Raw genomic sequence first — 16683 nt, forward strand, 5'->3', positions numbered from 1 at the left:
TTCTGGTGGCTCTCGGAAAGAAATGACTCTGAGCTGTTATTAATGCGCCTAATGAAGACCAAGAAAATGTTCTTAAAATATTTAGATCGTGGTTGATGAGATGACATCATAGAAGTCTTTTCTGTTGGCTCCTTCATGCTGAGACCCTCCTGTTCTCAGGGAAGCTACTATATCACAACCATTGGTGTTGCCTGAACCTTTAAAGATGTTGGCTTAACATGGCACGTGAAGAAGACCTCAAGTGGGCACTCAACTTTTCATCAGCTGACATCCAAAGAGAAAAGTTTAGGAACATGCCCACTTGGCTAGAAAGATTAGATGTATGTACAGGGAATATGGGCAATATCTAAGGAACAGAGAGACCCAAGAACAAAATGAAAACTTCATGAGATCAGAAGAATTTATATCAGGTAAAAAAAATTCCATATTTTTGGTACCTGACATTTCCATTTGAAGGATCAACAGCTCTCTTTTTCTATGATCCTTGGGTTCCAGTTGGAGACTGCTATTACTACATAGCACCATAAATTATAAAGTAAAGTATAGCAGAAAGGTGCAGAGCCACCACAAATAAATATCAGCAAGGACGTCAGTGAAGCTGCTTCAGGAAAAAAGTGCTTCACCTAGAAAAACTCTTGAAGGTGCCGTCTGAACATACCCTTCATGGATTTCGCCATGGTTTTCCTTCTTCACAACTTCTTGGAATATAAATTGAACCTATTTTGCCATTTTGCAACTGTTGGAATGAGGTCATTTTCAACTCCAGGTTCCTCGTGAGCATATTTCACCCCAAGTGATCATGTGTGGTATCACAACGCTTCGTTTTAAAAAGTAACTAAACTTTAATTTTATTTTTTTTTCATCATTTTGTCCAGCATGGAAACTGATAAAAGTATTCAAATCAGTTTATTAAAAATATATATAAAAAATTGTACGTAAGTGGCTTCCAAACCCTGATGCTTCCCCAGTCTAGTTCAATGTCTCCAGCTGCATTGATATCAGAATGTTCTCATTTGGAGTACACATGATGATAGTGAATGGCCAGTCCAGCACATACCACCATCCCTTATTACATAGTATCTTCTATTATGTATAGGGCTGTCCTTTATTACATTGTATCCTCTCTTGTGTATTAGCTTCGTCCCTTATTACTTATGTATAGTGCCATCAATTATTACAGTGTCCTCTTTTGTGCATAGTGCTGACCCTTCTACTATATAATTGTCTAAGGGTCACTTCCGTCTTTCTGTCTGTCTGTCTTTCTGCCTGTCACGGAAATCCGAAGTTGCTGACCAATCAGCGATGGGCACAGTCCGGCCCGAAATGGCCGCTCCCTACTCCCCTGCCGTCAGTGCCCGCTCCATACCCCCCTCCAGTCAGCGCTCACACAGGGTTAATGGCAGCATTAACGGACCGCGTTATGCCGCGGTGTAACGCACTCCGTTAACGCTGCTATTAACCCTGTGTGACCAACTTTTTACTATTGATGCTGCCTATGCAGCATCAATAATAAAAAGATCTAATGTTAAAAATAAAAAAAATAAAAAATCATTATATACTCACACTCCGTTGGCCCCCAGATACAGCCCAGGCCTTTCCCGCTCTTCGCGATACTCAGGTCCATGCATTGCGGTCTCACGAGGTGATGACGTAGCGGTCTCGTGAGACGGCTACGTCATCATCTCGCGAGACCGCAATGCAATCTTGGGACCGGAGCGTCGCGAGGAGCATTGGTAAATGCATGGGCTGGATCCGGGGGCCAACGGAAGGTGAGTATGTAACTATTTTTTATTTTAATTCTTTTTTTAACAGGGATATGGTGTCTACATTGCTATATACTATGTGGGCTGTGTTATATACTACATCTCTATGCTATTTACTATGTGGGCTGTGCTATATACTATGTGGCTGTGGTATATATTATGTGGTGGCTGGGCAATATACTACATTGCTGTGCTCTATACTACGTGGCCTGGGTTATATACTGCATGGGCAGTGTTATACACTACGTCTCTGTGCTATATACTACGTGGCTGTGCAATATACTACGTGGCTGTGCAATATATTACATGGCTGGGCAATATACTACGTGGCTGTGCTATATACTATTTGGCTGTGCTATATACTATGTGGCTGTGCTATATACTATGTGGCTGGGAAATATACTACGTGGCTGGGCAATATACTATGTGGCTGTGTTATATACTGCATGGGCAGTGTTATATACTACGTCTCTGTACTATATACTACGTGGCTGTGCAATATACTATATGGCTGTGCAATACATGGCTGGGCAATATACTATGTGTCTGTGCTATATACTACGTGTCTGTGCTATATACTACGTGTCTGTGCTATATACTATGTGTCTGGGCAATATACTACGTGGCTGGGCAATATACTACGTGTCTGTGCTATTTACAACGTGGACTGTGTTATATACTACATTGGCTGTATTATATACTACGTGGGCTATGTTATACGCTATTTGCCTGTGCTATATTTCTCTGCTATATCTGTGCATCATGAATCGTGGTATGTGTTAAAGAGGGGGGCCTACTGAGACTCTTGCGCCCGGGGCCCTCAAAAACCTGGAGCCAGCCCTGGCTTCACTGATTGGTCACTCCCGGCCACGAACAATCAGCGACAGTCACAGTCCGCCCACGAATTGGCGTGGAATTTGAACCACGCTTCGCTAATTGGTCGCGGCCGGCCGAATCCTTTGTATAAATTACATTATTCTGAAAACTTCATAAATAAACTACATACATATTTCTAGTACATCCGATGCGTTAGAATCGGGCCACCATCTAGTATTACATAGTATCCTTTCTTGTTGTGGATAGCGCCATCCCTTACTACATAGTGTCCGTTTGTTTACAGCACCATCCTTTATTACATAGTATACGCTCTTGTGTATAGCGCTTTCCCTTTTTACATAGTGTCCATTCTTCTTTACAGCACTGTCCTTTATTACGTAGTATCCTCTCTGGTGAATAACATGGTCCTTTATTACATAGTGTCCTCTCTTGTGTATAGTGTTGTCCCTTATTACATAGTGTCTTCATTTGTACATTGCACCATCCTTTATTATACAGTGTCCTCTCTTATGTATAGTGCTGTCCCTTATTAAATTTCTCACTAACTCTGGGGCTAGTCTGTTGCAGGAGATTTGCAGGAGATTTTTCTGATAAGAGCAACACTCAAAGAAAGAGAGACAGGTGCTGACCAATCACTGCCATCATCTGTACTCCAAATGAGTGCGTTCTGATATCAGCACAGCTGAAGGAAACAGGAAAGAAGACAAATTCCCTTATAAAATAATTTACAAATTTTCATAACTTTCCAACCTGTACAAAATGATAAAAAATTGAAAGCTTCATTACTCTTCAAAGTAAACATTTTTGGAACTTTGTCCATCGACCGTAAGTATAAAAATTAAAAATGACATAGCAGCTTTTACGCAAAATATACATTTATAAGAAAATATTTACAAATATGCATAATTTATATAATGAGAGAATACAATAAAAAAACATTTCAGTGCAATTTATGGGCCATCCCCTAATTCAGAATACCTGGCTACTACGAGGCCTCCATTAGGATGCTTTAATTTATACTGTTTATTATTAGCCTTAGCAATATTGTATATTTTATATCTTACATAGTAATATTTTATATATATTACAATTTTAAAATAATTTATTCTATACATAATATTTAAGGGATAAGTTGGTATCTTGTAAATACATTACTTATTTTAGATTGATCTTAAATATGTACTTCAGAGCTGAAATCACAATTCTGCTGCTCAGATTTTTCCAAATTTGCAGCTTGTTCGGTGTCTTTTACATACAAATCCTCTGCTTCCGCTTTCGGAAATCTCTCATTACCGGATTACAGAAACATCCTTATTTATGTTCATAACTTCTTAATTTTCTGTTTTTCACAGGTTTCTGCCATTTTGTTAACTTTTTTTTTCAAATTCTTAATTTTCTCTTGTATCTTCTCTATTGTCACCGATCCAATTCTGTAAGATTCTGAAACCCAGAATATGGTTTCTACCTTCTTTGTGAACGCTCATATCCAAGGAGGAGAACAGAACATGTTAGTTATAATATTTCTTCCTGTAGAGGAAAACTCCTAGGATAACGCTGACGATCACCAGCACTCCTATACCGGCCCCCACTCCCCCATACATTGCCACTATTGATATGGCTCCTTGACATCTGGCGTAGGTGTACAGGTACAGGTCAGTTTCTGGGCAACTGCAAGACAAGATGTGAAAATATCCATTAAAAAAAAAAACACAAAAAGTCCAGAAAAATTATTTTTTAAATGGTTGGCTTATTCCTTAGGACATAATCCTTTAAAGTGCACCACTATGACTTCATCAGCTGCCCCAAAGATGCCCAACACAATAACTTCCTTAGTTGCCCCCTCGAGTCTTTTAAAGTCTTCGGAGCTTCCAAAAGTTCTTGTCCTAGGTTCCATTTAAAGTGTCTCCAAATAAACTCCAAATGTCATCTATTATGCCACATGTGGCCCCTTGAGAAAGGCATCTGCCGAAACGCGCGTCGGGGTGGATGGGGTGCCTGCACACTTTGCGTCTCTACATTTGACCAGTATGTATACTTTTTGTGGGTTTGTTCTTGCTGCTTACATTAGCTATTAGCATATATAAATATGCAGACATATGAACTAGCCTATTATTGTGCACCGTGTACGGTCATTTTTTGTATTTATTGGTATGTACTAGAGGCACCTACGCCTGCCTTGTTTTGTACGTGCTATGGGTGGCACGGGGATTGTTCAGGGGTCTGAATGAATCATTATCCTTCTCATCCTTCTTGTGATCTCTTTACGGTATTCGATTCCCTGTGTTTGAATATGCGTCTTTTGCTAATTCCCCTATACCCCTTGCCTCGGTGTTTTTATTTCTATTTCCATCTTTATTTTATTTCTTACTTGTTTTTATTTGAGCGTAATCTGTTGTCAATTATTTGTTTTAATATCACAGCAGGACCCCATCGGCGCGTCTTAAGGCCTTCCTCGCACGCCTGGGGATTTTCTCCTTCCCCACGAGTGCGCAGTAATGCTTGACGCTCCGGTGCATTTTCCGGGGCCGGAGTAGGGCGGTGCGCATGCGCCGAGAATATCACTGTCATTGGCCAGTCGGACATCACATGTCCTATCACATGGCCATAAAAGGTCATGTTTGCTCTATACTCACATTCCCCTTGATAAAGCGGTGCATTTGACAAGCGAAACGCGCGTCGGGGACTTTCTACACCTGGCCCAGGGTCCTTCTTTGCTCTGCCTTTGGTAAGTTTTGCCCTCTTTGTGATGTTTTTGTTTATTAACTTCATCTTATACTCTGCTTGAGTGGCGATCTTACCGTCCTAATGAGAGTACTGCATTGGCACTTTACATAAACTTTCTAATGTTTACAAGGGCAGCTGCAACTATGGACCGCCTGGTTTTTCTGTCTCTATCCTGCTATGGTTCTACTATGTGTAATTTTTGATGGGTACATTGTCTACATACAGTATGTGTTTTGCTTTACTACTAATAAACTTTATTGGCTACTATGTATACCCGAGTGCTCCCTTTTTCTCCTTTATTCATATACTTTTTGGAGTGGGTTTTTGTTCTTTTTGGATGGGCTATATATAGCTCTACCTTATGACATATAATATGTCACTGAGGTTTTTGCATTTCGAAAACTTTACTAGTGTGAGACATCCACGTGTATTGCCAGAATTGCTGTCTCAGCCACCCAAACAGTGTTGTCCCCGGTGCCCCCTAGGGTGCCTGGCTTAGAGGCTACCACATTGCCAGTCACATATATTTAGCCAAGGAAGCCTGAAATATAAGGAGTTAGAACTGAGTTTATGTTTTTGTCTATAAAGACCCCTCTGTGCATTTAAATTTCTTGTGAACGGTACAAAACAATACGTCCGTATGGCGGCGACTATAACGTCCGGCGGGGTGCACCGCGGTGCTGCACAGTCAGCGCTATGACATGCGATTATCATGGTGTACTCACAAGCACTGGGGGCCTTCGTTTCCCTTGATCTGACAGTTTCCAGAGTTACAGTCCAGAAAACTAGGCGAGCCCGGAGCACAGCTAGTCACACAGGCCAGGCCAAACGTGGACACATGCGGCTTATAGAAATGCAGATATTCGGCAGAGATCTTTCCAGAACATCTCTCTGAGGAGGAAACACGGGAGAGAAATGTGTAAAGTACAAAGATAGATATGTGATCACCAGACGGATATACTGCAAGGCTCGTTAAAAGGTCGATAATGACTTGTAGGATCGCTACTTCCAATAGGTGGTGCTAGAGTTCCAGTCCTCTTCCTCTCTGAAGAGATAATTTGCATATTTAATTTCCCAGGGAAGCATGCGAGGCATTTTATGTCTCCTCATACTGGCATGCCAGAATTGGTATGTCACTCTCTCCACCAGGAGACACCTTACCCCTTACATCCCAGTTTTAAGTCTCTCACCCAGCCAAATCAGATCTCATACTTTGCACTGACGAGGGGCAATATCCCGAAACACAATGTCTGAAAATTGCGATTCTGATTTGGCTTTTTATCCTAATTCATATTGCAAGGCTTGTTAAAGGATTAATAATGATTGTAGGATTACAAGTAGGACAGACAGACAGACATATAGATAGATAGATAGGTCTTTATTACCATATTTACTGGGCGTATTGAAAACTCCTGTGGATGAACTTATAATGCACAGAGCTTTGAAAATAAAGAGAAACAATAATCAGAGGAGCTGCCATTAGTGACTCATACTTCATACATCTGTAAGTTTGCGGACCCTCGGCCTCCTCTACTCTGGAGGTCTCCATCCTTCTGGTCTGATCAGTACTAGGAGACACCCTACTTCTGACTTTCTGTAGATCCCAGGTATGAATCCCGGATTCCTCTGAAACCCGGGACCCTCTGGACAGATTTTTAAAGCATTTTCCAGACAAGTAATTCCCAGAGACAAGTTGTTGTAATGGAGTACACCCTCTGTTGGCGCTTATAGTGTTGTATTTTTTTTTACATTTTTCTCTTTTTTTTTCTGTGTCTGGAAGAAGCCAGAATAAGACGATTGGTGTATTCCCAGCAATCCTCCGTGAGCAGATCCGAGGTCATTGCAAGGAAATGCAGGCTTCCACCCTGGCATCTAAGTCATGTCTGTGCAGCGTGTGTATTATAATTACCGGTCGCCGTCTCCTACCGTTTCCAGCTCCCGTCCTCTGCCGCGTCGTGTGACTGTGACTCGCCGGCTCACCACAGTGTTTACTGTGTGGACCAGAAGCACATGACTATGGGGAACTATCCTGGGAGGTCGGGGTATGGCCCATCACCAACGGCATCTACATCCAAGGATACAGATACAGCCGAATACAATGGTGGAGCAGGGAGCTGACAGGTCCTTCCTCCACCGTCAGTAACGTCTGAAGGGAAGTTTGAACTTATGGGTCACATGACATTTTTAGAGCATATGACCAGGAGGCGATGACAAAGATCAAGATATTAGCTCTATAAGTTGAGTGTGCGCATGCGTGTGCATGCGTTGTAGCAGACTTGTGTGCGCAATGATGTGGCAAAATTGTTTGTAAGAAGCAGCAGAGGTGTGCATGTGTGATGTAGCCGAATTGTTTGTGAGTGATGTAACAGAGTTGTGTGGCGGAGTTGTTTGCATGTGATTTAGCAGAGTTGTGTGTTGATGTAGCAGCTAGGTGTGCGATGTAAAATAGTTGTGTTCATATAGAGTTGTGATTGTGCAATGAAGCAAGGTTGCATGTGTGATACTGGAAATTTGTAAGTTGACGTAGCAGAAATGTGTGTGTGTTGATGTAGCAGAGTTTTGTGTGTGTTGATGTAGAAGAATGATGTGTTGAAGTAGCAGTGTTACAATTGTGTGATGCAACAGAGTTGTGTGTTGATATAGTAGAATTGCGTATTTGTGATGTAGCAACATTTCGTATATGATATAGCAGAGTTGTGCATTGATGTAGCTGAACTGTGTGTGTTGATGTACCAGAGATGTATGTTGATGTAGCAGAGTTATGTGTAGATGTATATAAATATTAAAAAAATGAGAATTGCTTTATCTTGGCTGCCGGGTACACATAAATTGGCCAATTTATGCACTAAGTATTCTCAATTTTTCTAATTTTCTAGAGCAGTAATGCAGTTCAGTTCAAATTTCATGTATTTAATGTTTAGATGTTATAGCGCTACAGAGTGCTACTTTATACGTTATAAATGGAAATGGCGACTCTTAGTAAGCATCTATTCACACGTGATTTCTTTTTGGAAGTGACGGTCAGTTCTTGATATTTGTATGTATTGATGCTGTAGAGCTGTGTGTTGTTCATGTAGCAGAGTTGTTTGGGTGTATGAAAGGAGGCATCAAACTGTGCGGGGGGAATGTAGTGTGTACTAGGATCATGCAATGAAAGCGGTGTTGTGCTTTGTGAGAGCACTCATCATGGGCCTCACTACGAGAGTATTCTGTGTGGGTGAGGTTAGGGAGCTGACTGAGCATCTAGTATACATTCTGTGGTGTTTGCGGGAAGTGTGTGTCCATCTCTCTCATCATTGACAGTTGGATGGTATGCCAAGAGTCAACTCTTGATGGAAATCTATGAGATTCAGAACGAGTCTGTGATAGACCTAGTAATGGTCAGTAGAGTGAGCCAGCGAGAAAGAGCTACGGTCATAAGATGGCGGAGAGAGAGTGATAATACATTACTGATAGATAACGGATGGGGAAATAAAAAGCATTGCTGGAGTGGTGCTGTAATATTAGCATCGATCTGCACACATAGGACTGCTGGGGTTACACAGAGCGTGTCCTCCCAGCACGCACCTCTCAGGGCCTGTGATGTCATCACGTAGTGACCACAGCTGAGGCCTAAATGTAGGAAGGAACTAATACTGCTCGCTGTGAGGAAATGGAGAGATGACACAGATGACTGCCTGAGGCCTGTATGAGAGAATGCGGGCTGAAGCCGAGGCCATATCGTGGCTGACACTTACCACGGGAGTTACATTGGTTGCTCACGATGGCGGCCTGCACTTTACTGTGCATTTCTTCATACTGTTCTTTCACTTCAATTCTTTGGTTATACCATAATCGCAGAGTTATGGTACTGCTGGCTTTCACATTTCCAGCGGCACCGACCCTTTATAAAAGACAAAGGGGAGGAGCCAACTATTATTATCATACAGAAGTAATGTTATCACTGACATAATGCAGAGAATGTCGACATGGATGCTTCAGTCCTGGGGACCCACCACACACCAAGCGATCATTTATCTATCTATGCATCTATGTTTCTATCGATTATCTATTATCTGTCTATCTATCTATTATATATCTATCCATATATCTATCTATCATCTATCTATCATCTATGTTTCTATCGATCTATTATCTGTCTATCTATCTATTATATATCTATCTATATATCTATCTAGTATCTATATATCATCTATCTATCAATCTATTTTTATCTATTACCTATCTATTATCTATCTGACATCTATCTATGTATTATCTATCTATCTATGTATTATCTATCTATCTATCATCTGTCTATTATCTATCTATTATCTGTCTATTTATCAATTATCTATTTATTGTTTATCTATTTATCTATCGATCTATCTATTAATTATGGCGTTGCCTGGGCATAGTAAATATCTGTGGTTAGTTATAGCACATCACTTCTCTTATTTTCCCATCACACCTCTCATTTTCCCCCTCACATCTCTCATTTTCTCCCTTACACCTCTCATTTGCCCCCTCACTCCTCTTATTTTCACCCTCACTCCTCTCATTCCCCCTAACACTTGTCATTTCGACCTCACATCTGTCATTTTCCGATCACTCCACTATTTTCCCTCACTCCTCTCATTTTGCACTCACACCTTTTCATTTTCACCTCACACCCTTCATTTTCACCTCACACCTCTCATTTTCCCCTAAGTATATACATGTTTGTCATCTCCCTTATATATAGCATACACCTGTATGTCATCTCCTGTATATAGTATATACCTGTATGTCATCTCCCCTGTAAATAGTATATACCTGCTGTATGTCATCTCCTCCTGTATATTGTATATACCTATGTGTCGTCTCCTCCTGTATATAGTATATACCTGTATGTCATCTCTTCTGTATATACTATATACCTGTATGTCATCTCCTCCTATATATAGTATATACCTGTATGTCATCTCCTGTATATAGTATATACCTGTATGCCATCTCCCCTGTATATAGTATATACCTGCTGTATGTCTTCTCCTCCTCTATATACCTATGTGTCATCTCCTCTTTTATATAGTATATACCTGTATGTCATCTCCTCCTGTATTTAGAATATACATGTGTCATCTCCTCCTGTATATAGTATATACCTGTAAGTCATCTCCTCCTGTATATAGTATATACCTGTGTGTCATCTGCTCCTGTATATAGTATATACTGTACCTGTGTGTCATCTCCTCCTGTATATAGTATTTACCTGTGTGTCATCTCTCCTGTATATAGTATATACCTGTGTGTCATCTCCCCTGTATATAGTATATACCTGTGTGTCATCTCCCCTGTATATAGTATGTACCTGTATGTCATCTCCCCTGTATATAGTATATACCAGGGTGTCATCTCCTCCTGTATATAGTATATACCTGTATGTAATCTCCCCTGTATATAGTATATACCTGTATGTCATCTCCCCTGTATATAGTATATACCTGTATGTCATCTCCCCTGTATATAGTATATACCTGTGTGTCATCTCCTCCTGTATATAATATATAGCTGTATATCATCTCCCCTGTATATAGTATATACCTGTATGTCATCTCCCCTGTATATAGTATATACCTGTATGCCATCTCCCCTGTATACAGTATATACCTGTATGTCATCTCCTCCTGTATATAATATATAGCTGTATATCATCTACCCTGTATATAGTATATACCTGTATGCCATCTCCTCCTGGCTGTCAATTTGCCTCCAACACTTTTCCTTTCACTTTTTCTCCATTATGTAGATAGGGGCAAAATTGTTTGGTGAATTGGAACGTGCGGGGTTAACATTTCGCCTCACATCATAGCCTATGGTGCTCTCGGGGTCCAGACATGTGACTGTGCAAAATTTTGTGGCTGTAGCTGCGACGGTGCAGATGCCAATCCCGGACATACACACACATTCAGCTTTATATATTAGATATACCTGTAAGTCATCTCCCCTGTATATAGTATATACCTGTATGTCATCTCCCCTGTATATAGTATATACCTGTATGTCATCTCCCCTGTATATAGTATATACCTGTATGTCATCTCCCCTGTATATAATATATAGCTGTATATCATCTCCCCTGTATATAGTATATACCTGTATGTCATCTCCCCTGTATATAGTATATATGTGTGTTATCTCCTCCTGTATATAGTATATACCTGTATGTCATCTCCCCTGTATATAGTGTATATGCCTGCATGTCATCTCCTCCTGTATATAGTATATACCTGTGTCATCTCCCCTGTATATAGTATATATGTGTGTGTCATCTCCCCTGTATGTTGTATATACCTGTGTGTCATCTCCTCCTGTATATAATATATAGCTGTGTGTCATCTCCCCTGTATATAGTATGTACCTGTATGTCATCTCCCCTGTATATAGTATATACCTGTATGTCATCTCCTCCTGTATATAATATATAGCTGTATATCATCTCCCCTGTATATAGTATATACCTGTATGTCATCTCCCCTGTATATAGTATATACCTGTATGTCATCTCCCCTGTATATAGTATATACCTGTATGTCATCTCCTCCTGTATATAGTATATACCTGTGTGTCATCTCCTCCTGTATATAATATATAGCTGTATGTCATCTCCTGTATATAGTATATACCTGTGTGTCATCTCCCCTGTATATAGTATATACCTGTATGTCATCTCCTCCTGTATATAATATATAGCTGTATGTCATCTCCTCCTGTATATAATATATAGCTGTATATCCTCTCCCCTGTATATAGTATATACCTGTATGTCATCTCCCCTGTATATAGTATATACCTGTATGTCATCTCCTCCTGTATATAATATATAGCTGTATATCATCTCCCCTGTATATAGTATATACCTGTATGCCATCTCCTCCTGGCTGTCAATTTGCCTCCAACACTTTTCCTTTCACGTTTTCCCCATTATGTAGATAGGGGCAAAATTGTTTGGTGAATTGGAAAGCGCGGGGTTAAAATTTCGCCTCACAACATAGCCTATGATGCTCTCGGGGTCCAGATGTGTGACTGTGCAAAATTTTGTGGCTGTAGCTGTGACGGTGCAGATGCCAATCCCGGACATACATACATACACACACACATTCAGCTTTATATATAAAGATCTATCTATTCCAAAGACACACTGATAGGGAATCTAGATTGTGAGCCCCATCGGGGACAGTGATAATGTGTGCAAACTGTAAAGCGCTGCGGAATATGTTAGCGCTATATAAAAATAAAGATTATTATTATATGTCTATTATCTATTATAAATCTATTATCTATCTATCTATCATCTATCTATCATTTATCAATCAATCTATCTATCTATCTATCTATCACACAAGTGGTCAAAATTGTTGGTGCCCCTGGTTTAATGACAGAAAAACCCACAATGGTCACAGAAAAAACTTGAATCTGACAAAAGTAATAATTAATAAAAGATCTATGAAAATGAACAAATGTAAGTCAGACATTGCTTTTTAACCATGCTTCCTAAGAATTAAAAAAAAAATAAAACTCATGAAATCGGCCTGGACAGAAATGATGGTACCCTTGAAAATAATGTGACAAAAGGGACATGTTAAATTGTGGTGTGTCCACTAACATCTATCCATTATCTATCTATCTATCTATCTATCTATCTATCTATCTATCTATCTATCTATCTATTATCTATCTATCTAGCTAGCTAGCTAGCTAGCTATCTATAATCTATCTATCTATCCATTATCTATCTATCTATCTATCTATCTATCTATCTATCTATCTATCAATCCATTATCTATCTATCTATTATCTATCTATTATCTATCTATCTATCCATTATCTATCTATTATATATCTATCTATCCATTATCTATCTATTATATATCTATCTGTCCATTATCTATGTATCTATTATCTATCTATCTATCCATTATCTATCTATTATATATCTATGTATCCATTATCTATCTATCATCTATCTATCTATTATCTATCTATCTATCTATCTATCTATCTATCTATCTATTATCTATCTATCTATTATCTATCTATATATCTATCTATCTATCATAGTAACATAGTAACATAGTAACATAGTTAGTAAGGCCGAAAAAAGACATTTGTCCATCCAGTTCAGCCTATATTCCATCATAATAAATACCCAGATCTACGTCCTTCTACAGAACCTAATAATTGTATGATACAATATTGTTCTGCTCCAGGAAGACATCCAGGCCTCTCTTGAACCCCTCGACTGAGTTCGCCATCACCACATCCTCAGGCAAGCAATTCCAGATTCTCACTGCCCTAACAGTAAAGAATCCTCTTCTATGTTGGTGGAAAAACCTTCTCTCCTCCAGACGCAAAGAATGCCCCCTTGTGCCCATCACCTTCCTTGGTATAAACAGATCCTCAGCGAGATATTTGTATTGTCCCCTTATATACTTATACATGGTTATTAGATCACCCCTCAGTCGTCTTTTTTCTAGACTAAATAATCCTAATTTCGTTAATCTATCTGGGTATTGTAGTTCTCCCATCCCCTTTATTAATTTTGTTGCCCTCCTTTGTACTCTCTCTAGTTCCATTATATCCTTCCTGAGCACCGGTGCCCAAAACTGGACACAGTACTCCATGTGCGGTCTAACTAGGGATTTGTACAGAGGCAGTATAATGCTCTCATCATGTGTATCCAGACCTCTTTTAATGCACCCCATGATCCTGTTTGCCTTGGCAGCTGCTGCCTGGCACTGGCTGCTCCAGATAAGTTTATCATTAACTAGGATCCCCAAGTCCTTCTCCCTGTCAGATTTACCCAGTGGTTTCCCGTTCAGATCTATCTATCTATCTATCTATCTATCTATCTATCTATCTATCTATCTATCTATCTATCTATCTATCTATCCATTATCTATCTATCTATCTATTATATATCTATCTATCCATTATCTATCTATCTATTATCTATCTATCTATCTATCTATCCATTATCTATCTATTATATATCTATCTATCCATTATCTATCTATTATATATCTATCTATCCATTATCTATCTATCTATTATCTATCTATCTATCTATCTATCTATCTATCCATTATCTATCTATCTATCCATCTATTATCTATCTATCTATCTATCTATCTATTATCTATCTATTATCTATCTATTTGTCTATCTGTCTATTATATTCAGTGCCTTGCGAAAGTATTCGCCCCCTGGAACATTTCATCCTTTTCCCACATATCATGCTTCAAACATAAAGATACCAAATGTATATTTTTGGTGAAGAATCAACAACAAGTGGAACACAATTGTGAAGATGAACAAAATTTATTGGTGATTTTAAATATTTGTGGAATTTGAAAAACTGAAAAGTGGGGCGTGCAAAATTTACATTTGGTATCTTTATGTTGGAAGCATGATATGTGGGAAAAGGTTGAAAAGTTCCAGGGGGCCGAATACTTTAGCAAGGCAGTGTATCTATCTATCTATCTATCTATCTATCTATCTATCTATCTATCTATCTATCTATCTATTATCTATCTAATATCTATCTATCTGTCTAATATCTATCTATTATCTATCTATCTATTATCTATCTATTATCTATCATCTATGTAATATCTATCTATCTATTATCTATCTATCTATCTAATATCTATCTATCTATCTATCTATTATCTATCTAATATCTATCTATCTGTCTAATATCTATCTATTATCTATCTATCTATCTATCTATCTATCTATCTATTATCTATCTATTATCTATCTATCTATTATCTATCTAATATCTATCTATTATCTATCATCTATGTAATATCTATCTATCCATTATCTATCTATCTATCTATCTATTATCTATCTATCTATCTATCTATCTATCTATCTATCTATCTATCTATCTATCCATTATCTATCTATTATATATCTATCTATCCATTATCTATCTATCTATCTATCTATCTATTATATATCTATCTATTATCTATCTATCTATCTATCTATCTATCTATCTATCTATCTATCTATCTATTATCTATCTATCTCTCTATCTATCTATCATCTATCTATTATATATCTATCTATCCATTATCTATCTATCTATTATCTATCTATCTATCTATCTATCTATCTATCTATCTATCTATCTATCTATCTATTATCTATTATCTATCTATCCATTATCTATCTATTATATACAGTGGGGCAAAAAAGTATTTAGTCAGTCAGCAATAGTGCAAGTTCCACCACTTAAAAAGATGAGAGGCGTCTGTAATTTACATCATAGGTAGACCTCAACTATGGGAGACAAACTGAGAAAAAAAATCCAGAAAATCACATTGACTGTTTTTTTAACATTTTATTTGCATATTATGGTGGAAAATAAGTATTTGGTCAAAAACAAAATTTCATCTCAATACTTTGTAATATATCCTTTGTTGGCAATGACAGAGGTCAAACGTTTTCTGTAAGTCTTCACAAGGTTGCCACACACTGTTGTTGGTATGTTGGCCCATTCCTCCATGCAGATCTCCTCTAGAGCAGTGATGTTTTTGGCTTTTCGCTTGGCAACACGGACTTTCAACTCCCTCCAAAGGTTTTCTATAGGGTTGAGATCTGGAGACTGGCTAGGCCACTCCAGGACCTTGAAATGCTTCTTACAAAGCCACTCCTTCGTTGCCCTGGCAGTGTGCTTTGAATCATTGTCATGTTGAAAGACCCAGCCACGTTTCATCTTCAATGCCCTTGCTGATGGAAGGAGGTTTGCACTCAAAATCTCATGATACATGGCCCCATTCATTCTTTCATGTACCCGGATCAGTCGTCCTGGCCCCTTTGCAGAGAAACAGCCCCAAAGCATGATGTTTCCACCACCATGCTTTACAGTAGGTATGGTGTTTGATGGATGCAACTCAGTATTCTTTTTCCTCCAAACACGAAAAGTTGTGTTTCTACCAAATAGTTCCAGTTTGGTTTCATCAGACCATAGGACATTCTCCCAAAACTCCTCTGGATCATCCAAATGCTCTCTAGCAAACTTCAGACGGGCCCGGACATGTACTGGCTTAAGCAGTGGGACACGACTGGCACTGCAGGATCTGAGTCCATGGTGGCGTAGTGTGTTACTTATGGTAGGCCTTGTTACATTGGTCCCAGCTCTCTGCAGTTCATTCACTAGGTCCCCCCGCGTGGTTCTGGGATTTTTGCTCACCGCTCTTGTGATCATTCTGACCCCACGGGGTGGGAGCCCCAGATCGAGGGAGATTATCAGTGGTCTTGTATGTCTTCCATTATCTAATTATTGCTCCCACTGTTGATTTCTTCACTCCAAGCTGGTTGGCTA

General features: G+C 38.9%; 1 protein-coding gene across 1 annotated transcript in view; it reads right to left on the minus strand.

Moving 5' to 3' along the window:
* Positions 1-3925: 3925 nt before the first annotated feature.
* LOC138677306 (mucin-3A-like) overlaps positions 3926-16683 on the minus strand; it is a 28175-nt gene continuing 15417 nt past the window's right edge. Inside the window, exons 6-9 of the mRNA XM_069767340.1 lie at positions 9062-9207; positions 6710-6763; positions 6050-6215; positions 3926-4268 (exon numbers count right to left, since the gene is read on the minus strand). Coding sequence (XP_069623441.1) covers positions 4109-4268; positions 6050-6215; positions 6710-6763; positions 9062-9207 — 526 coding nt within the window. The 3' untranslated portion in view covers positions 3926-4108. The remainder of the gene's footprint in view (positions 4269-6049; positions 6216-6709; positions 6764-9061; positions 9208-16683) is intronic.

This window comes from Ranitomeya imitator, chromosome 4 (assembly GCF_032444005.1).
Source record: "Ranitomeya imitator isolate aRanImi1 chromosome 4, aRanImi1.pri, whole genome shotgun sequence".
NCBI classification, from domain to species: domain Eukaryota; kingdom Metazoa; phylum Chordata; class Amphibia; order Anura; family Dendrobatidae; genus Ranitomeya; species Ranitomeya imitator.